This window comes from Plecotus auritus, assembly GCF_963455305.1.
Source record: "Plecotus auritus genome assembly, chromosome: 7".
NCBI lineage: Eukaryota > Metazoa > Chordata > Mammalia > Chiroptera > Vespertilionidae > Plecotus > Plecotus auritus.
Window position 1 is genome coordinate 7,580,198 of NC_137774.1, and position 24,000 is coordinate 7,604,197.

The 24,000-nt window shown below is 34.3% G+C and overlaps 1 protein-coding gene across 3 annotated transcripts in view; it reads left to right on the forward strand.

The window, feature by feature from the left end:
* The window catches only part of ABCA5 (ATP binding cassette subfamily A member 5), a 59,866-nt gene that overhangs the window by 10,328 nt on the left and 25,538 nt on the right, over window positions 1–24,000 (forward strand). For all 3 annotated transcript variants that reach the window (XM_080680761.1, XM_080680762.1, XM_080680763.1), the window contains 15 exons: window positions 1,309–1,538; window positions 3,103–3,244; window positions 4,397–4,585; window positions 5,997–6,144; window positions 8,739–8,907; window positions 10,008–10,066; window positions 12,358–12,468; window positions 13,579–13,754; window positions 14,244–14,363; window positions 15,393–15,531; window positions 17,631–17,721; window positions 17,911–18,050; window positions 18,966–19,085; window positions 20,531–20,732; window positions 22,065–22,234. In XM_080680761.1, coding sequence (XP_080536887.1) covers window positions 1,309–1,538; window positions 3,103–3,244; window positions 4,397–4,585; window positions 5,997–6,144; window positions 8,739–8,907; window positions 10,008–10,066; window positions 12,358–12,468; window positions 13,579–13,754; window positions 14,244–14,363; window positions 15,393–15,531; window positions 17,631–17,721; window positions 17,911–18,050; window positions 18,966–19,085; window positions 20,531–20,732; window positions 22,065–22,234 — 2,206 coding nt within the window. The remainder of the gene's footprint in view (window positions 1–1,308; window positions 1,539–3,102; window positions 3,245–4,396; window positions 4,586–5,996; window positions 6,145–8,738; window positions 8,908–10,007; window positions 10,067–12,357; window positions 12,469–13,578; window positions 13,755–14,243; window positions 14,364–15,392; window positions 15,532–17,630; window positions 17,722–17,910; window positions 18,051–18,965; window positions 19,086–20,530; window positions 20,733–22,064; window positions 22,235–24,000) is intronic.

A 24,000-nucleotide genomic window follows, 5' to 3' on the forward strand; every position in this document is an offset into this window, starting at 1 on the left:
CAAATATTTATAATTTATTTGTCAAACATGATTCTAAGTTATGTGCTAATATTAACCAGTTTAATCTTTACCAACCCTTTGTGATTGGTGCTGCTGTTATTATGTCCATTTTATATATGAAACTAAAGCATAAGGAGGGCCGCAACCGGTTTGGCTCAGTGGATAGAGCATTGGCCTGCGGACTGAAGGGTCCCGGGTTCGATTCCAGTCAAGGGCATGTACCTTGGTTGCAGGCACATCCCCAGTGGGGGGTGTGCAGGAGGCAGCTGATCGATGTTTCTCTCTCATCGATGTTTCTAACTCTCTACCCCTCTCCCTTCCTCTCTGTAAAAAATCAATAAAATATATTAAAAAAAATAAAGCATAAGGAGATTAAGTGATTTTCCAAAACTCAGTTAGTTTAGAGGCGAAGCTAGTTCAGCCTATTGCTTTTTGGCAGTGTAGTTTTAGTACTATTCTGCCACTAGGATTGCATATGGAATGTTACAATTATATTTTAAAGACAAGCTTAGGCCTGATCCATGCTTCACATTTTTATAAAAAATGAACAGGAGGCCTCGAACAGAAGACCTGTCTCTGTTGTTAGACTGCTGTATAGTAAAATGACTACAATAATGCTTTACCTGACAGGGTTGTTAAAAGAACCAAATGAGATAATATATGTAGAATTGTCTTATAAACTCTCACACATGGGATATATATTACAGATATGGAATATTACACAAATCAGTAATACAGAAGTTTAAGGTACAGACAGTCCAGACCACACTGGAAGAATAGGCCAAGCAGATCACATTTTATATGTTCTGTTGAATGTTGGTAGAGGTATCATAGGGCATAATTACATTATTCTATCTATACATGCTGTACACATATATTATAAAACAATAGGACATAACTATTTTAAAAAAATACTATTTAAAAGAACACTTTTAATGATAGTCATTCATGGTACTAGTAATCATTTCTTAATTCTTCAATTTTTAAATGAATATGTTTGTTAATATACATATATAATTGCTTAAGATGATAACTGAAATTTTATTTTCTTTGACAAATTATTTTATCAAAATATGTATACTTCCCAACTTCAGACTTTAAATTTTATGGTCTGCTTCCAGAATATATAAAAGCAATATTCTACTCTATCATAGTTCTGGGGTCAGTCACTTTATTTCAGGTGTTTAGCTTCTTGAGGATTGTATTTATTAGGTTATTGACTAATTTTTTTGGTATATTTATCACAATTTCTTAGGGGTTACTTTCAGAAGAAAATTAATCAAATGTATTTACATTTTCCAATTATAGTTGAAGACCAATGTTTCTGTATGGAAGGAGCTGGAATCAACTAAAGCTGTTATTATGGGAGAAACTGCTGTTGTAGAAATAGATACCTTTCCCCGAGGAGTAATTTTAATATACTTAGTAATAGCATTTTCACCCTTTGGATACTTTTTGGCAATTCATATCGTGGCAGAAAAAGAGAAAAAGCTAAAAGAGTTTTTAAAGATAATGGGACTTCATGACACTGCCTTTTGGTATGTTATTAAAAGTTTATTCAGTATGACTAATAATTAATTATACAGATCTTCAGAATTTCAATTTTGTTATTCACCTGACTTTGTAGCAGAGGTACTGCTCCTGTTTTCTCACAGGGATTGTCTTTCTCTTGAAATGTGAGACTATTCAACAAGCTTCAGCAATCGATGGGCTTGTTTTAACATGAGAAAAGTGGGATTTGGAAAGCATGTTAACATTACATGTTTAAATTCTATTTCACATTTTGTTTGAATTGATAAAGTGTGCTCCATGTATTTTAGTGTGTTTTTTTTTTCAGTGCATAGAATATATGAGCTCTTGGAGAGTTAGAAATTAATTGCTTTGTATGGTCCTCTCCTGATATCATAGCATGTACATGCTATTAAAAATTTAATTAAAATGATTGAACTTTGTGCATGCAGTTTATAGGCTTTTTTCCTGAAAAAAGGTTATTTGTGAATTAAGATGAAATTTAAATAATTGATAGAGAAACAAATGAAAAATGTTTTCACAAGTGAACATTTTAAAACTGATACTTTTATAGAGTCATGCATTTTTACTAGTAATTATAGGTGTATTTTCCTTAATTTTCCTATTGTGTTATGAGAAAATTTATTTTGACCCCATATTGGGAGAAAAATTAATACATTTTGGGAAAAGTTTGTAAGGCATGGGAGTTGGTATTATAGGCCAGTTTACAAAATTTTATTCCATTTAACTCATTGCAACAATTAATTATAATACTTTACCTGATGGGATCATTGTGTATAACCTGTTTTGTTTGCTTCTTTTTTTCCCCTCCTGTCATTTTAGTAGTGATTGATTTTTAAGATGCATTGGGTTATTAAAGTATTTTTTGAGGAAGCATTAGCTGGAAGAATTTAGGCAAAACAGTCTTTCAGTGCTTCAGTTTTACCTCTGTAAAATGATGGGTTGCATTTTGGAAATTTAGGTATCCTTTAGCTCTGTTACAGTGATTTTATGATAGCATATGTTAAATCATCTACTAACTTGAAAAATAAAGATAAAATGAAACTACTATAGAAATTCCATTGATCTCTGATTTGAGGAGAAATTTCGAACAAATATAGTGAATCTGTTACTGATCTTGATCTGATGTGTAAATATGTAGTAATTATGTTGTTGATTAGTGGTGTAGTCTCGTTTCAAATACCATAAGTTATCAGGGGTTTTATTGTAGCACATGCAATAAAGAAAATTGTTAGTCATTAAACTCGTGTATTTTAAGAAAATCAGAAATGATGTGTATGATTGAAATTTTGAAATATTAAATTTAAATTAATCATGATTGATAATAACATTTTTTTTACTCTTGCAAAGATAATCACCATTTAATATCTATATCAGAGTATAACTTAACCAGTACTGTATTTTTAACTACATATAAGAGTATTCATTTTCAATACATGAACATACACAGAAAGAGATTGATTTAATTTTAAGAATATAACGACTGAACTAAAGATGAAATTTTGTTTAAAGTGATTTGTACTTTTAAAACCCATGCATTTAACCATAAATGTATTTGTATCCTCACTTTAGGCTCTCCTGGGTTCTGCTGTATGCAAGTTTGATTTTCCTCATGTCCATTCTAATGGCAGTTATTGCAACAACTTCTGCGTTATTCCCTCAAAGTAGCTGTGTCGTGATATTTCTACTCTTTTTCCTGTATGGGTTATCATCTGTAAGTATTTCCACTTGCAATAGGAATAGGAACTGCCGAAATATTTGTTTAATGTAGTAAAGTCTTATTCTTTGGCTTACTTATAGTCAATTTCCCAAGAAAGACAGATTGTTAAGAGGTTATTGATAAATGACACATATGGCATCATTGTACCTCATTCTAGGAAAGGTACAAAATAGTCTCAAGTTTCAATTTAACTTGTTTTTATATGATGTATTTCACATACAAATCCTCTGAACCTATCTTGTACTCTTCATATAACATGTGCATTTAAGATTGTGTAGTACTAGACTTTTTATCCCTTTGTTTTCATGAAATCTTGAAAGTTAACTTATATTACAGGATGATGTTGTATAAAGATATGTCTTTGTAAATACAGCTCTTGGGAAGTGTTGATGTCCATTAAGTATATTGGCTGACTGCTGGCTGTTAATGACCAGCCTTTGTTTTAAGTCAGTGGTTCTCAACCTTTTTAATGCCGCGACCCTTTAATACAGTTCCTCATGTTGTGGTGACCCCCTCTACAGCCTAAGACGATCGGAAAACACAGATATTTACACTACGATTCATAACAGTAGCAAAATTACAGTTATGAAGTAGCAACGAAAATAATTTTATGGTTGGGGGTCACCACAACATGAGGAACTGTATTAAAGGGTCGCGGCATTAAAAACTTTGAGAACCCCTAAGTGGTTCCAGTTTCCAACTTGGTTGGTTTATATACCCATGCTGTGCCAGTTAGTAAATATTTCACTATCCCCTCTTCTCTTTAACATAATAAGATACATATGACTCATATACTTTTCTACATAATTGCCCAGTTTTTAACTAGTTTTGTTTTATATCGATACATAAAACTTTAAAGATCGGGTCTGTATTTAAAAGCTCATTGATTTATTGTTTTGTTCATATATGTACATATCTAACTCCAGAAACACATAGCTGTTTATGGTTTCTGTAGACTACAGGTGATCATGTTTGCCTCTTATCTAGATAATATGCAGTCTTTAAATTTGTCAGTTTAAATTTTTAAATGTATATCACTATTTGTATGAAAATAAAATATCTTACCATAGCATTTAGAAATTAATTGTACTTTAATACCAATGTATATGAACAATGTGCATTAAACTTAATATTTATATTTTATAGGTATTTTTTGCTTTAATGCTGACACCTCTGTTTAAAAAGTCAAAACATGTGGGAATAGTTGAATTTTTAGTCACTGTGGCTTTTGGATTTGTTGGCCTTTTGATAGTCCTCATGGAAAGTTTTCCCAAATCATTAGTGTGGCTTTTAAGTCCCTTCTGTCAGTGTACTTTTTTGATTGGTATTGCACAGGTAGGTGGCATATTTATGTTGCTTTCACTAAATGTTTTTTTTTTTCTCTTCAGCTTCATGCAGCTTGTTATACTACCATGAATACTATCTGTAATCTGGAAAAAAAAAAATTAAATCTGAGAAAGGAATATTTGAATACTGGAGTACATTTTATATTGGTTTCATTTATATTTTCTCCATTTTTAATTTACTTATATTATCTGTTTGTAAATTCTCCACCTTCTGTGTTAGTATATCTCAGCAGTCTAGTTCATTGCAATAACTCAGTTTGTTAGAAGTGATTAGTGTAGGTGTCAGGTAATTTAGATTGCTTATGGCCTAGTTACATTGCTATCTGTTGTAAAATAATCTCAGATGTGTGTCTGGAGGAAATTGTGTGTGGATCAGAACAAATATTTCATGACTGTAGCAGTAAAATAAGTAGACCTGGTGGCTATTATTGGTCCAGGATTCATGGGATTATCATTCACCTAAATAATATTTAGATTTATAAATTTGATTTTTATTGGTCTTTATAGGGGCTGGCAGGTCCTAAGGGAAAAATTCTTGTAAGGAATTGTTTTATGTAACAACATACATTTGGTTAATGTCAGAGAAAAAATGAATTACTTAGTATAAGACATTATTCATGTTTGCTGGGTAGAGACTTAAGATAGATTGTTTAAAAATATTGAGTTAAAGAAATTAGCTACTTAAGACCTAAGAGCTGTTGTTAACACGTTTTGGAAATCCACCGAGTCTCCTTCACTTAGGAAGGTGAGTGGAAGGGACCTTTAGTGTCATTTAATTCATCTTCTTTTCACAGATAAGGCTGAAATTCAGAAAGGTGGTATAGTTAACAGTTTATTCACTTACTGGCAGGTCTAGAAGCTAAATGAGGCCTCAAACTCTAATACAGTCCTCTCTGCTCTCACATAGAGCTACCATGAATAACTTAACAATTAATAATTATGTTAATTAATTATAATACCTTGTCCCTTTTCGGTATTGAAAAGATGTTGACATTAATTTTATTCTCTACTGAAATAATTTTATTTTAATTTGTTTGCCTTCTATGTGGACTGTAAGTCTTTTGTTTGCCATTAGTTAGTATTAACATCATACTTTATTTTTATTTCATTTGATAATGATAGTATTAGAATTCAATACCCCATGAGTGGATGTATACTAGTTTTAGAAGCACCACATTAAAAACATGATTGAAAGGGATTGCTGTGATAAACTTAAGAGTTTGGTAAAGTTCCTACTGTTTTCCTTATAAATTTATGTTACTAATTTGGTAGATTTTAATCTGTTAAAAGGCCCAGTTTGATTACTGTCACTCTGGATATAAGGAGTAACTCTAAGTAGTGGTAGCTTTTGCTTATTTTTATCATTTTTGTATAATAAAGTTGGTGTTTCTGTTCTTCAGGTCATGCATTTGGAAGATATTAATGAAGGTGCTTTATTTTATAATTTGACTGAAGGTCCATATCCTCTAATAATTACTATTATCATGCTAATACTTAATAGTATATTCTATGTCCTCTTGGCTGTTTATCTTGATCAAGTCATTCCAGGTATGCACATAGTTTTTGGATTTGACTTTAAAGATTTTTAGTTTTGTTCACATAGGATCAACTTAATTTTCTTTCTTTTTTAGCCAAAGCACCCAACTTATATTCATTGTTAAAGCTTTTAATTTAATTTTAAATAAATATATTTTGTACCCATGTCTTAACCAGTAGTGAATATAAGAAGATTGTGTAAAAAGAGAGCAGTTGTTTTTTTAAAATATATATTTTTTTATTTGAGAGAGGAAGGGAGAGGGAGAGAGAGATAGAAACATCAATGATGAGAGAGAATCATTGATTGGTTGCTTCCTGCACATCCCCCACTGGGGACCAAGCCCACAACCTGGGCATAAGCTGTAGACTGGAACCAAACATGGGACCCTTGAGTCCACAGGCCAATGCTCTATCCACTGAGCCAAACTGGCTAGGGCAAGAGCAGTTTGTTTTAAAAGCCTTAAGTCCCTAACTGAACTTCTTAACTTGGTACTTCCCTATCTCAGTCTTCTTTGTCTAAAGTGTTGCATTGTTTTACCCTCTGAGGTCTAAAACTATGAAGCAATCTGTATCTCCTACCATTCCCTTCATCTTCTATCCTGCATCTGTAGCAGCGATTTTCAACGGGTGTGCTCCCTATTTAGTCAGAGGCACTGACTTCTTTTCCCTTAGATTGTCAAATAAAATAACAGCCTATACAACAACAACAACAAAACAAAATAGCTGTCTGGTGTGAATGAATCAAAACGATACTTTTTTTTTTTTTTTTTTTGGTCAGGCCAGCAAAAGATATAACATTTTTTTGTGTGCCACAGGATCCTAGTAATTAGTTTATGTGTGCCATGAGATGACAATCACTGATCTATAGCAAATTCCTATAGATTCAAAATACTATGAAATACCCAGTACTCCTTTTCTTTTCCCCTTGAGTTCTTCATTATTTTTGTCTGTGTTCTAGATCTGCACTGTTTTATATGGTAACTGCTAAACACATGTGGCTTTTAAAGTTTAAATTAAGTAGAATAAATTAATTCATTTCCTCATAGCACAGCCACATTACAAGTGCTCAGTAGCCACATATGGCTGTTAATTACCATATCGTCCAGCATAGATATAAGACATTTCCATCATTGCTGAAAGTTGTATTGGGTAGCACTAGTCTAGACCAGCCTTGGGCAAACTACGGCCCGCAGGCCGGATCCGGCTGTTCTATCCGTTTTTCTTGCTCTCCCCTCCGCTCCTTTACTTTGAATTTATATTAGTTCACACAAACACTCCATCCATGCTTTTGTTCCGGCCCTCTGGTCCAGTTTAAGAAGCCATTGTGGCCCTCGAGTCAAAAAGTTTGCCCACCCCTGGTCTAGACTCTCATCTAATTACTTACCTTAAGTGGAAGAACTTCACTGTTTCCTTTAATCAGGTTAATCACCCTCTCAAAGTCCTTAGTGGGTGTATCCTTATTAAATAGGTATATCTAGTTAAATAGAAACTCATTATATGTTAATGTCCTCCACAATACTTGTATATATTTAATCTCTTCTTATCACCCTCCCTCTCCCTATTATACTTAATATTCATTAGTACAGTCCTATTTACCTATTTAAACACATATCCAGTGTATTGGATTGTTTTAGCTACTCATAGCAGAAAATCTTTTCTTATTGGCTTAAACAAGAAGGAAATCAATTGTTTTTTACTTCAAAGGAAGTCCAGAGATAGGATGGCTTTCAAGTTGTTTGACTTGCTCAACCATGTCATCCATCAGGGACCCACTGTCCCCATGCTTTTGCCAGCTTTGTCTCCAGTCCGGCAGATTTGCTCTCCTCATGACCTTGGGGTTTTATGCTTCTTTGTTTCACGGCCGGTGGAAGAGGGAGGGCGAAACTTTCTCCCAACTAAGCCCTTTGCTGCTTCTGTCTGATAGGTTACATGCCTATGGCTGGGGCAATAGCAATCACTAGAGCATGTCAAGAACTGATTAGATCGATTAGAATCTCCTTTGTAATTAGGGTCAGATTTCTTTGAAACGTGGCCGTCTAGGAGTGGATATTCTTCTTAAAGTGTCGGTTTTGGGAAGAAAATGGGGAAAATGGGTACATGCTATGTAGGCAACTATCACTGTCTACCATAAATAAGTCTCCTGTGTTTGTCCTGTTGATGTATTAATCTCCTAATTCTAAAAAGCTTCTCTATGAACTATATTAACTTTTCTAAGAACTTCCTATTTTCATAGACTCTCTAAGATGATACATTAAAGATTTCAAAATATTTCCCCTAGCCAGATATCAATGTTTCCTCTTCTAGACTCTTATTAGCATTATGGATGACATGCCTCACATCCTGCATTGTTTTTTAGCCACGTGTACTCATACAGATTTATGTGCCTTTAGGGGAAAAAATGTGCTTTACTCAACTTTACATTCCATGCACTCTCAGCAACTCTGAAACTATTTATTGACTGAGATATATTTTATATCTCAGTATTGACTTAGTACTTTATATCTAAACAAGACCTAGGTTGTTGTATAGTTCACATATTGTCTTTATGATTATAAAACTGGTTTTCAGAAAGTTCGTTATGATAATTCAGTTTTTTTATTTTTCAGGGGAATTTGGCTTACGGAGATCATCTTTATATTTTCTGAAGCCATCGTATTGGTCAAAGAACAAAAGAAATTATAAGGAATTATCAGAGGGCAATGTTAATGGGAATATTAGTTTTAGTGAAATTGTTGAGCCTGTTTCTTCAGAATTTATAGGAAAAGAAGCCATAAGGTATGATTTAATTTTTGGCAATTTAGGTACAAGAATTGCTGATGGAACATGCCACATTTAAATCCTATATTTTAGGTGTGTAAGTAATTTATCTTAGGAGATTTGGTACACATTTCATGATTTTTGAAACATGTTAATAAGAGCTACTTGTCTTTTAAGTTCTTACCTTCTTTGCAACCATTTAGAATAAGGTTGTTGCTAGGTTTGAAATTTTCGTTTTAAGGAAAAGATTTTAAAGTAATAAAACTGGGTGTTTACACAATTAAGCTGTTTTAAACTTTCTCGGTATTGGATTAAAACAATACATATTAACTTTATAATTTGATTCAGGATATGTTATCTAAGTTATACAACATATGAAATTGTCCTCTGGTAATTTCACAGACCCTTAGGTATTGTGACATAATTAGAATATCTGTTTAATTTCTAAGAACCAAAGAAATTAATCACTCTCTTGCTAGATCAGTCAAAACCAAATTAAAAAATAATGAGAAAAAGAGCAGAAAGAAAAATGAAAGAAAAAGTGAAGTGTAATTTGTTCTTTCAGTTTAAGAAAAATGTATAAAATCTGGGGAGAGGGAAATACTTAGGATATAATTAGTGGGCCAGTGGTCTGCCTTTTCAAGGATAAAACAAACTGGTTAATAAAACCATTAATTCTGTAAAATATGTAAAACATTTAAAGTGGAATGAGAGAATCACTTCACATTTATTTACAGTTTGAAATATGTGCTGATGTGAAATAAATAGCATTTGTTTTTTAATCTGTCTAAAATCAAGTATTTGATTAGTTGCAAACAGACCAGTATCAAAGATGAAAAGAAATTTCTAAATTGCTTGAGTTAAATGCCTCACTTTGTTTTAGAATTTGGCTTATGAAAAATGAATGAATGACATCTAAAATGGAGAGGGATACTATATTTTTGTCTTGTAGTTTTTTTTACAAATGCTTTTATAATTATTACTAGCTCTCTTTGATTATTTTAGTAGGGAGGTACTTTATTCTTACAAAATATGACAGATTTGATTTAAAGACGTACATGGAAACACATTTATAAATTGCTTTAAATACTTAAAGTAGAAAATGGTGTTTTTTTCAGAATCAATGGTATTCAGAAGACCTACAGAAAGAAAGGTGACAGTGTGGAGGCTTTGAGAAGTAAGTAGCTTTCCTTAGTATTAAACTACAAATGGAAAAATAATTTGTGGGAAATTTAAGCTTCTTTATCACAATTTTCTCTTTTTCCTTTAGGGATACTTACATTTATTTATGTGATTAATATTCATAATACAACTAACATCGAAGTAGTAAAAGGAAAAAGTAATAACTGTTAAGATGAAAAATATTCAACTACTTATCCTTTTATTATTATGCATGAGTATATAGATTAGTTGCTTTTTTTTTTTTCTTTTGGCTTAACACAGGGTTTCTCAGCCTCGCCACTACTGATACTTTGTGAGTAATAATTCTTTTTTTTGTAAGGGGCTGTCCTGAGAATTGTAGTTGTATAGCAGTGGGTCAGTCTGGGTTCTTCAGAACCAACAGAACATACATACTTGATACACATACTTACAGAGACCAAGTGAGCTGCTTGGGAGGGGGCAGGAGGGATCACATATATGAAGGTGGTCCCATAAGATTATAAATGGAGATGAAAAATTCCTATCACCTAGTGACATGGTAGCTTTGTGACATTGTAGCGCAAAGCCTTACTCATGTTGTGGTGATGCTGGTGTAAACAAATCTGCACTGCCAGTGGTGTAAGAGCATAGCTCGTTGTATAAGTACACTCTATGATGTTCACACAAGGACGAAATCGCCTAATAATGCATTTTCCAGAATATATGGCCATCATGAAGTGGTGCATGACTATACTTGAGTAGAATATCTAGGTCATGACTAGAATTGCTAGGTCATATGTTTAACTTTGTTCCATTAAGAACTGGAACATTTTTCTAAAATTGGTACTCTTGTTTGCTATGACCAGAATGTATGACAGTTCCTCACCAACCTTTGGTATTGTCAGTGGTTTTAACTTTAGCTATTGTGGTAGAATACACTGATATGTTAACAAGGTTTAATTTGCATTTACCTACTAACTAGTTATTGATTTAAGATCTTTCTGTTTATTTTTGGTTTTCAGCAGTTTTACTATACTCAACATTGGTGATGTTTTTGTTGTTACCTTTATTCTGCGCCGGTTGTATAGTGCATCTTGAATCTGTGGCTTGATGTCTTGCTTCTGTTTTAGAGAATTCTCAGCCATTTCATTTTCAATCTTTTGTCCTATTTTTCTCTCCTGTTACTTGCTATGACTTTTCACTTTATTCCATTTGTCTTCTATTCTCTTTTCCAAGTTTTTTACACTTTTATCTCTGTGCTCTAGTTAGGTATTTTCTTCTGACTTTTCTTGTCGTTCACTGATTTTCCCTATAGTTGGAAAGTTATTGAAATCTTTTTCACTTACCTTTTACAGTTTTTATCTTTCCACTTGGTTCTTTTATGCAGTTTTTAGTTCTTTGCCAACATTCTTTTGTGAATATGATAGCTAATGATTTTAAATCTTCTCATATGGTGCCAGTATACACATCTCCTCTAGATCTATTTTTATTGCTTATCTTTTCGGTTGGTTTTTGGTCTTAACTTGCTTTCTCCTGCTTGATTATTTTTGGCTCAGTGCTATATACTGTATATGAATAATTGCAGGGATAGGTAATGTAATCTTCCAGAGATGATTCATTTTTACTTCTGGCCTACAGCCGTAGGGATACTAAATCCCAGATCACCTTCATTAAATGAAGGGCTGTACTTACAGGGGTGGGCAAAAGTAGGATTACAGCTTAATATGAATAAATAATGCAATGCTTAATAAATAAAAATACAAGAATAAACTCTGTGATTCATGTACTCACAACTGTATGCCCACTTTTGCCCACCCCTCTATGTGAAGCTGGGTTTTCAGATCCCTGTTTCCTGTCCTCCTTCAATGATTGGCACATCCATCCAATGACATTTCTTTGTTCCATTTTTCTCTTATTTAAATTGAACCTGTCAAGTGTTAACTATTCTCATGCTATTGGTCAATTTCTAGTTTTCTTGCCAATATATTTGACATGCCTATGAATACTCTTGGGAAGAAACTTTTGTTTTATTATCTATTTTAACTCCTTTGGAAATTCTCCAAAGTGAGTGTAAGATCTTCCCCAATATTTTATGCACCCTCTAAATCAGGGGAACAAAAAATAAAAGTTTATTTTTATTACTTATTGTTCATATCATTTACTATAACAATTGTTATTATGGTTTAATATTAAACATGACACATGTACATATGCTGGTAACTTTAAATCTGTCTTAAATTTATTGACTTGTTTAGTATGAACTATCTTGTATAGCTCAACAGAAATAAAAATTATATTTGAATCTTCTCCTTTTTTCCCCTGAACTAGATTTGTCATTTGACATATATGAGGGTCAGATTACTGCATTACTTGGACACAGTGGAACAGGAAAGAGTACATTGATGAATATTCTTTGTGGCCTGTGTCCACCTTCTGATGGTGAGAATTTTCTGACATAAAAAAAAAAATCTTACTTGTTTTATTAGTATTGTTAACTAAGGTGTCACAACATAATTATCCTTGAAATATGTACGATAGATTTTTATCAGTGATTTGAAACCAACTTCTGTGTCTATAAAGGTGTTTTATCTTTTTTTATTATACACGTTTGTTTTTAATAGAAAATTAAAAATGATTCATAAAGTAAAAAGGTTCTAATTTTGTACCTATTTTATCAGATTGGGTGTGTGTTGATTTTTCATTTTCAATGAAGGATAAATAAGTAATTACCTGGATATTAAATGAGACCTATACATATTTCAGGTTGAGAAAATAGATACAGATTTCTAATTATATGACAATAGTTCAAAAGGAAAGAATAATAAATGTCAATACCATCTCCTAAAATAGAATGTTAAGAACAATACCTCAAACATATAATTGTTATATGTGATTGCCCTGTAGATCAGAATTCAATATGGCAGCTCCATATTTCCACAGTAAGCAAAGAGTAGAGGTACAATTTTTATTTTAAGAAAGGGCCAAATTTCCATGTATTGAATCTGAATCTTTTAAATTGTAGTTTAATGTTTAAGTTTATTTATAATTGCATCACTTTGTATTAATATCTTATAAAAGAATGTATAATTTTTGCTGTGAATCTACATTATCACATTGATTTAACAATTCATAAGTGGGAAATATTTGTATTCATTTTATATGAGAAGAAGCTGGAATTCAGATTGATTTCTCAAGATCACACTGCTAGTTAGGGGAATATTTTTATCTCTCTGTTCTTTCCACTGTTGTGTAATGCCTGGAAATGAAGGAAGATTGTTACTGAAATATCACTGTGAATAATACACCAATGAAGCTTCTGGTTCCTTCCTCTTTCCACTATGTAATATGTCCTGGAAATGAGGGAAGAGGAGATTGAACTATAAGTTGAAGTAAATCACCAACAGTATAGAAATGAGGGTGCATTGAATTTCCAAATTTAACTTAATTCTTACCTTATATGCCTAATATACAAGTAACTGAGTTATTAGTGTATATATTAAAGCATATATACTTAATATATTTAATATGAATGTATATATTTTGTTTTAGGGTTTGCATCTATATATGGACACAGTGTCTCAGAAATAGATGAAATGTTTGAAGCAAGAAAAATGATTGGCATCTGTCCACAGTTAGATATACACTTTGATGTTTTGACAGTAGAAGAAAACTTATCCATTTTGGCTTCAGTCAAAGGAATACCAGCTAATAATATAATACAAGAAGTATGTTACTCATATTGAATGCATTACTTTTATTCCCTGTAAATTAGCAGCCTTTTGTAATAAAAATACGCTTGAAAATCTTAAGTAAAAAACCTATTTTGAGTCACTAAACAAAATCCTTACAGAGAATTAGAATTTTGAGTAAAGATTTTGCACCTGTGAAACTGTCCTTGTTTCAATGGAGGATGCTAGTCTCCAGTATAGGTATTTCTTTTCTTCCTTTCCTTTCACATCATCTCCCCCTGCACACACAGCCTTTGATCCTCTTCCCCACTACTCAGGAAATCACACGAAAGTAAACAGACCTTTCCTTCAGGAACTTTATCTGTTATTTCAAAAGTACATATGAATATATGTCAAAATTAAATTCTGCACTAAAATAACATTTTAAAGGTTGATCTTAAAATTGGAACACTTAGAAACTAATAGTGATAATTATGTAAATGGTGTGCTTTTAAAAATAACATTGTTCACGTTTTGCTTTTACAGGTGCAGAAGGTTTTACTGGATTTAGACATGCAGGCTATCAAAGATAATCAAGCTAAAAAGTTAAGTGGTGGTCAAAAAAGAAAACTGTCCTTAGGAATTGCTGTTCTTGGCAATCCAAAGGTAAACAAATATTGTGTCACTGATGCCATAAATTTAAGTTATGCTAAATAAAAATATAGGTTGTAGAAAGATGTATATACACACACATTATGAAGTTTAAACATGCATAAAATACTGTATGTTATTATAAAAGTAATTATAGTAATAAGGCTTTAATAAGGAAGTAAGAAAGATGCATAACATCTTTACGATAGCGGTCACCACTGGGAAGAGGAATGGAATGGGTGGCCTTTAGTTACAGCTGCGAAGTTTTATTTATTAAAAAAAAGATCTGAGGAAAATATGGCCAGAAATAAGATTTGTTAAATTGCACTGGTGGATATAACAGTATTGTTCTATTATTCTCTGTAATTTACTGTATATCTGTAATAGCTCATAATAAAATTCTTAGAATAGTATGAAAAGAATTGTTTTGTTTTTCACTGCCCTGCTGATTTAATTTTGTATGTGTCTCTTTTGTGCTGTTCTCTGTCCTGAGAAACACATAACTAGCTGATAAAATCCTTTGCAAAGTGCTAGAAAGCTGCTAGGTACGTGCCTGCAGCTAGGAGATCCAGGGGTCCCTACCGTCCTGTGACATTTGTCCTTGCTGCTGCAGCTCAGGGACGGCTCTGGGTTCTGGCTTTATGTTCATTTATCTTTCTCCCAACCCTCACCACCATGTTTTTTTGAAATTGAAAATGTGCTTAAAACAAATTGCTTCTCTAACAAGCAGCTGTTACATTTATAGCATTTGATTGTTCAGGTAAAAACAATCTACTTAATATTTTGTTTTAAGTTTATCTGATTGTTATTACACTTATATGTTACGTTGTAGACATTAGTCTTTTATAATTAAAGCAAGGAAAATATTCATTTGCCAAACTGATAACTTTAAAATCTATGCTCAAATATGAGCAAAAAAACTCAGAACTAATAGAGTTCCAGTTGGAAATAATAACTTGAAATGGGGAAGCATTTAAGTTCACATAAGTTTTGTATATTTAGTTTTCATGAGGATTCCCTCCCTCCCCTTGTCGTTTCACACAGATACTCTTGCTAGATGAACCAACAGCTGGAATGGACCCCTGTTCTCGTCATATTGTTTGGAATCTTCTGAAATACAGAAAATCTAATCGAGTTACAGTGTTTAGTACTCATTTCATGGATGAAGCTGACATTCTTGCTGGTGAGATTTTTTTACTTTTATTTTTGAAGGATAAGGTCATGGTGCCAAATGGGAGATTGGACATAGAGAAGTCAACTTTTGAGGAATAAATAAGGAAGCTGGTGCTCTTAAGAAAGGTTTAAACATATTTTTAAAAGTTACATATTTTTGTATTGGAGAGGCCTTAAGACTACTCAAGGATTAATCATTTGCTGGGAGAACTCATAGGACTCAGCATAGTCACACTCATGCATATATTACAGTGAAACTGTCAGATACAAAGCAAAGTAAGCAACAGGAAAAGGCACGTGGGACAAACTCTGGAGGAAACCAGACACAAGCTTCCCAGAATCCTCTCACACTGGTCACACAGGATGTGCTCAGTTTGTCCAGCAATGAATTGTTAGCAACACATGTGAATTGTCTACTAGGAAAGCTCATTAGAGACTTGGTGCCCAAGGTATTCATTGGGCACTGGTCACATAGGCACCCTCTGCCTAGCAAGTACCCAAATTACAGATTCCCAGAACAAAAGCAGATGTTAATATAATCTATGTTGTTTGTAAAGTTTAGGTACAGTGAGCCACCCTTATCTGTTCTGGGAATGGTGGGAACACTCCTAAAATCCATGTTTCCAGACACCAGTTTAAAGAGCCACAACATTATAAGCAGGCTGTTCTAAGAATAATAGTCTTAGGTCTGCTATGTTAACTGGTTTCTGCACAATTCTCAACACAAACAGATGTCTGAAAAAATTCAACGCATAATCTATACCAGGGGTCCTCAAACTTTTTAAACAGGGGGCCAGTTCACTGTCCCTCAGACCGTTGGAGGGCCGGACTATAGTTTAAAAAAAAAACTATGAACAAATTCCTATGCGCACTGAGGGCCCGGGACGAGTCGGCTGCTAAGCAGGACAAGCAGCGGCACCCAGCGGGCCGAATAAATGTCCTCGGCAGGCCGCATGTGGTCTGCAGGCCGTAGTTTGAGGACGCCTGATCTATACTAATAAAAGGGTAATATGCTAATTAAACCAGGAGACCTTCCAGATGTCCTTCCGGACAAAGCCATGGTGGCGGGGCCGAGGCAGAGGCGGTTAGGGGCAAGCAGGCCAGCAGGGGGTTAGTTGGGGGCGAGCAGGCCCGCAGGGGGCAGTTGGGGGTGAGTAGGCTGGCAGGGGAGCAGTCGGAGGCGAGCAGGCCGGCGGGAGGGGCAGTCAGGGGTGAGCAGGCCAGCGGGGGGGCAGTCGGAGGCAATCAGGCTGGCAGGGGGGTAGTTGGGGTGATCACACTGGGGGGGGGAGCAGTTGGGGGCGATCAGGCTGGCGGGGGGACAGTTGGGGGTGATCAGGCTGGCGGGGGTGGGCAGTTGGGGGCGATCAGGCTGGCGGGGGGGCAGTTAGGGGCGATCAAGCAGGCAGGCATGTGAGCGGTTAGGAGCCAGCAGTCCCAGATTGCAAGAGGGATGTCCGACTGCCCTTTGGGATCGGGCCTATCCTGGCAGTCGGACATCCCTCTAGGGGTCCCAGATTGGAGAGGGTGCAGGCCAGCTGAGGGATACCTCCAACCCCCCCTCCCCCACCCTGCACAAATTTCGTGCACCGGGCCACTGGTTTTTAATAACTGAGAAAGTCCAAGAGTTTGAAATTCTAGGGCAACCACTTTCTGCTTATAATCTAATCTAATAAATTTGGCATGCCATTTTTTCATTAGTATCTTTGCTAAAACAACTAACATTTTGTTTCTGTTGCTTTTTTTGTCACGTTTTTACCTTTGGTTATAAAGGAAATCATGAAAGTGCTTGTATAGTAAGTCTTAGGAAGAGTCTGAAATACTTGGAGCAGTATTAGGAAAATAGACTCAAAGAGTTAGACTGGTTGGGTTCAATTCCTGGCTTTGTCATTTAATATGTGAAATGTGGGCAAATTGTATAGTTTCTCATTGCCTCAGTGGTCTTGTCTAAAAAGCAGATGATGATAATCTAGTACCTTTCTCAAAAGGTGGTTGTGATAATTTAATCAACTAATACATTGGTTCTCATATAGTAATCCATAAAATATGAATGCCAGTTATTAATGCTGTTACTAACTTAAAAATTGAAATGCAAATTTCTGTTTGCAGATAGGAAAGCTGTTATATCGCAAGGAATGTTGAAATGTGTTGGTTCCTCAATGTTTCTCAAAAGTAAATGGGGGATTGGCTACCGTCTGAGGTATCTATCCATTCTTTATTGGCTCTATTCTTTATTATATTCTTGATCTATTGTTGTTATACTTAGGGCTTGCACTAATGTGCTTTGGACAGTTTTACTTTTTTGGCACTAACTTTAAAGCATTCAGAGTTTACTTTTTGGTTATTTACTGAATAATCACAAAAAAATACGATTTTTTGTTTTCTCTAGCATGTACATAGACAGATACTGTGCCACAGAATCTCTTTCTTCTCTGGTTAAACAACATGTACCTGGAGCTACTTTATTACAACAGAATGACCAGCAACTTGTATATAGCTTGCCTTTCAAGGACATGGACAAATTTTCAGGTATTACCTACTTTCAGATTCTTGGCGGTTGAACTAGGGTCTTGCATTAGGAGGTTTTGTTTACTTTTTTACTTTTCTGTGTAATATTTGCATGCTCCCAGGTGCCCAGAGTTAATAATCTGTTTCTACTTTATTTTGTTTTAGAAAATCAGAAATACAACTAGCTTACATGTTTCTTTTTTTTTTTTTACAAACAGCATGCAAGAAACTAATATATTAACTTTGGTAAATAATTGTGTAAAGAAAGAAAGAAATTGCTCTATTTGTAGGCTTCAGAATAAGATTTGTGTGTGTGTACATATACATATATATATACACATGCACACATATATTTACATATATATACATACCACATATATAATTGTGTATGTCCTAAAGTTCTTTTCTCTTTTTCTTGATTTCATGATAAAATACATTATTGTATGTTAAACCATTGAATTCTTTTATTAGTTTTTCACTTTATAATATAGAACTGAAACTCAGTCTCTTACCAGTATATCTGTTTAGGGATCTCTTAAGAACCAAAAAGATACTACTACTGTACATATGTTGTGCAGAATTCTCAGCATTTATCTCATAATCAGATAGAAACTTCTTGTTAGTTTAATTGGTTTCTTTCAAGAAATAAAACAGAATCATTAACTAACTGGATGGAATTACCTATGCCAACTTCATGTACCCTGCCTATCATTCTGTCCCGTAAAATATTTCTTTTCATTTATAATATGATAAATATCTAACATATTTCTATAAACAAACATTCCTTGGGGCTCTTAGCAATTTATAAGAATGTTAAATTGAGGACCACTGTGCCAGCAGAGTAAATTTAGACACATCCTGTTTTTAAAACGATATTTCAGAATAATTCATGACAGTATGCTTAACTCTACAACATTCTTTTACATTTTCTTTCAGGTTTATTTTCTGCTCTAGACACTCATTCAAGTTTGGGTGTTATTTCTTATGGTGTTTCCATGACGACTTTGGAAGATGTATTCTTAAACCTAGAAGTTGAAGCAGAAATAGACCAAGCAGGTAAAAACAAAAGTAACAATACATTTTAGGGAGAGGGATTAGACTTGTTCATCTTACAAAGTCATTCATCTACCAGGGGTCCTCAAACTACGGCCCGCCGGCCACATGTGGCCCGCCGAGGACATGTATCCGGCCCGCCGGGTGCCACTGCCTGTCCTGCTTAGCAGCCGACTCGTCCCAGGCCCGCAGTGCGCATAGGAATTTGTTCATAGTTTTTTTTTTAAACTATAGTCCGGCCCTCCAACCGTCTGAGGGACAGTGAACTGGCCCCCTGTTTAAAAAGTTTGAGGACCCCTGATTGAATTGGTAGGATGCCAGGACAACCAGATTGTATGTAAATACTATTTTATGCATTATTCCATGCCACTCTTCAAATTTTAAATGTTTACTTATTTTTTAAATTTAGTGTAAATCCAAAAAGTCTCTGTGGTTCTCATATGGAAGCCACTTTTCATCTCTTTTTATTCTTTTTTTATCTGTTTGAAATTAAGTCAGTTATAAAAATAGCACCTTGATTCCTATCTTCATTGATTAGTTTTGTCTATTCTTGGTCTGATACAGTGATTTTCAATCTTTTTCTTCTCATGGCACACAAATGAATTACTGTGGCATACCAAAAAGTATATATTTTTATCAGTCTGACCAAATAATAGGTATAATTTTGATTCATTCATTCTGGATGGCTATTGTTGTATTAGTGGTGTCATTTTTTTATTTGACAGTCATCAGGTATTACATGTTTTATTCTTAAAACATGTTTTTATTGATATTTTAGAGAGAGAGGGAGAGAAAGAGCGAGAAAGAACCATCAATAAGAGAATCATTGATCAGCTGCCTCCTGCAGGCCCCCTACTGGGGATCAAGCCTGCAACCTCGGCATGTGCCCTGACTGGGAATCAGACACTGGACCTCTTGGTTCATGGCTCAACGCTCAGCCACAGCCACACCAGTCGGGCAGGTTTTGCATACTGGTTGAAAATCACTGGTCTAATGAAATCACTCATAGCGTGTCTCTTCTGTGTTTGGCTTCTTTTACTTAATATTATGTTTATAAGATTCCTTCTACTGTATTTGGACAGTAGTTTGTTAACTTTCATTGTTTTAAACTATTACAGGAATATTTCACAACTTATCACATTTGATAGCCTTTGGATTCTTCCCACTTTATGGCTGTTCTGGATAGGGTGATAGTTAAGAATATTCTTTTACATGTGTTTCGGTGAACATATGTACATATCTCTGTTGGGTTTATACCTAATAGAATTTCAGGGGTTGTAAGCTGTGCATCTGTTCAGTTTTTAATAATATTTCCAAAGAACATGAGAGTTCCATTTGACCTGTATCACTGCCAGATGTGTGCGTCTCTAACATTTACCTGTTTCAAAAAGATTTTCGTTACTTTAAGGAATAGATCATAATTTTCTATCTTTTGTTTTGACAAATAGATTACAGCGTATTTACTCAGCAGTCACTTGAGGAAGAAATGGATTCAAAATCTTTTGATGAAATGGAGCAGAGCTTACTCATGCTTTCTGAAACCAAGGCTTCCCTAGTGAGCACCATGAACCTTTGGAAGCAGCAGGTGTACACAATAGCAAAGTTTCATTTCCATACCTTGAAACGTGAAAGTAAATCAGTGAGATCAGTGTAAGTGTCACCTCTCTTCTGCCTGATGCATTGTTTTGAATGATACAAATTGGATTTATTACCATCTTAATTTTTAAAATGTAGACATATGTAAATAATCTCTGTAGTTTTGGAAGATTAAAACTGATTTCACATGTTAGAAAACATATGCTTATGGTAATTTTATTGAATACAATTAGAGCCTTACCCTTTTTTTTAAAAAAAAAATAGCATTTTTTGGTCTCATTTATAAAGTGAGGAAGCGACAAATAATATTCTCAAATTGTGTAATTTTTGAATTACTGTCGTATTTAAATTTTACTTTGCATTTATATTTCTCACAATTGTTTTGCATCTATTACTAATATTTATAGTAAATAGCAGATTTTTTTATTATAGGGTTTCTGAAAATGAAAAAAATGTTAAAGCATGATAATCCAAGATCTCTCTACCCACTTTTGATACCTATTACATATAATCTAGAGATATTTCGCAGGATAAGGTAGAAGGATGTCTGCCGTCCAGGTAGAAGGGCATTTTGTTGTTGTTTTTTTTAAAATATATTTTATTGATATTTTACAGAGAGGAAGGGAGAGGGAGAGAGAGTTAGAAACATCGATGAGAGAGAAACATCAATCAGCTGCCTCCTGCACACGCCCTACTGGGGATGTGCCCGCAACCAAGGTACATGCCCTTGACCGGAATCGAACCCGGGACCCTTCAGTCCGCAGGCCGACGCTCTATCCACTGAGCCAAACCGGTTAGGGCGGTAGAAGGGCATTTTGAATGGGTAATAAAATTATGTAGCAGACCAGCTGCAAGTGATGATTCTTATCACGGACTCTAGTCCATCTTGCTTTGCCTGTAGAGGAACAGTGGGAGTTAACGTGCTTAGGATGCAATTTCAAAGATCTGAAGCATTCAAAATTTCACTTGTATTTTCATCTTCTTTCTTGTATCTGAAATATTTTTGTATCGTACATTTTCTAAAATATAAGGACAGTAAATAGTTAGAATAGAGGTGGGGCCTGAATTACTTCCTTCAATAAAATAGGTGTAAATGTGACATAACTTCTTGTTCTTTAAAGTTGTAACGACAGGTTTACCTACTCTATATAAGTAGTATGATCTAAAGTACACTTTTATAGCTTTTAATTTTGTCATTGACTATTGACTTTCTGTCCATATTGTCCTGAAATAGTTAGAAATTCTATTACCTTTCAAGTTTTTTCCTTTTCTTCCTTTCTTTTTTTAAATTAGTACCTTTTAACTAACATGTGAAGGAAGATTTTAAAAAATAGTTTTACATATTAATATGCCTTGAGCTATATTATTTTTTTTTTTCCCTTTCAGGTTGCTTCTGCTTTTAATCTTTTTTGCAGTTCAGATTTTTATGTTTTTGGTGCATCGCTCTTTTAAAAGTGCTGTGGTTCCGATCAAACTTGTTCCAGACTTATATTTCCTAAAACCTGGAGATAAACCTCATAAATATAAAACAAGTCTGCTTCTTCAAAATTCTACTGGTGAGAGTGTGTGAAGGTCTGTGAATGTGTGTTGGTTGGGGCATGGGGGTGAGGGGTAAATATAGGTCAGAGATGTGGATTTTAGAAATGTATGAAAGGTAAAGGCATGTTCTGTCTGCACAAATCCAAATTAAATAAAGTTCCTTATTAATGCTGAGCAGTATGTTGCAGATACGAAATTTTGGTTAAAGTGTAGGTGACAGTTTTTAAAAACTTTCTCACTTATACAGCTTACAATCACCAAAGTTCCTTTTTAATAGTAGAAGCATTATTTCAGAGCAGCATGTTTCATCTCATAATTTATGATGGGCAAAATAAACTTCAGAATTTGAAAAACCCTCTTTAGAGTTACTGCATATAATATTTATGCAGTTATCTACCAAATAGAAATGTTTAAATTTTTAAGGGTTATCTGAAACATTCGAATTAAGAAAAAATCACCTTATATGTAAATATTTATAGTTAAATACATTGCATTTGTAATTCATATTTTTGGATTTGCTATTGAACATTCTTATTACATAATTGTCAAATATGAAAGAATTTTTAAAAAACATATGGCCTGAACAATGGCCAGAATAAAAAATACTGATGTAGGATTCTGCTTTCTAACAAACTTCTATTCATATACGATCAGTTATTTCTACAACATCTTCTTTATACAAAGGTAGTTTGTGGTCTCCAGGGTCTTGAAGAGAAAGTTGAGATTAACTAACTTGGCAAACTTACAGCAAACCACAGCCTCTTCATTTGCTTATCTTGCTGAAATACGTTAGAAATTTTCATTTCATACAACCCTTTCTATACTTATAAACTCTTTGAGGTTTAACATCTCCCAGCACTTCAGTTATATTCTCATACCTTTTTTTTTTAAGAATAGTTTATTGATTTTTCCAGAGAGAGAGAGAGAGAAACATTGATGCTAGAGCATAATGTCGATCAGCTGCCTCCTGCACACCTTTGAGCCCCAAACCTGGGCATGTTCCCTGACCAGGAATCAAATGGTAAGTTTTCAGTGTCTTGGATGACACCCAATCGAGCCACCTGGGCCAGGACTAGTATATTTCCTTTTGATTCACTATTAACTGAAGAGCTTTGCCCAGGTTTAAAATATAATAATTGTACTTGGAGATGATTATAAATTACTCTTAAAATCTGGCTTTCAGTTTATTATGCAACTTTTATTCTTTCGGAAGGAAAATGCATTTACTGATAGAAAACTACTTTTGAATAGAAAGTGTTATGTTTTGCAATTTTTTCTTGTATTAGAATTCTTGGAGTTTAATGTACATTTCATGTTGCTCAATTATGGTACTGCATGGAGCCTTATACTCTGATATTGTGACATTGTTTGTATATTTGGGAGTTGTACATGTATCTCAAAATCTTTCTGCTTTCAGTTCACTCTCAACTGATCTGCAGAAATTCTAGTATCTCCCAAGTTTTGTCCCTTCTGTAATATTTCAGTATTTCTGGGCTTGTTTACACATGTATCCCATATTTTCCTAGGCCTTGCTTTTGGTCCTAAATAAAGCCATGTTTCGTTAAGGAATCACTGGCTTCTCTGTGTGTAAATATTGTCGGTATCTTACCCTCCTTGCAAAGCTTTTTGTATCACATATGATACAGTTCCTTCAGTTATAATGTAGCTCTCTCCTCAGGAGGACAGAGCCACTTCGGCAAGCTGGGGATGAGAGATCAATTAGAGCACAAGATAGGAATAAATGTAGTCTCACCAAGATCACTGTTCTCTGTGACACTCAGGT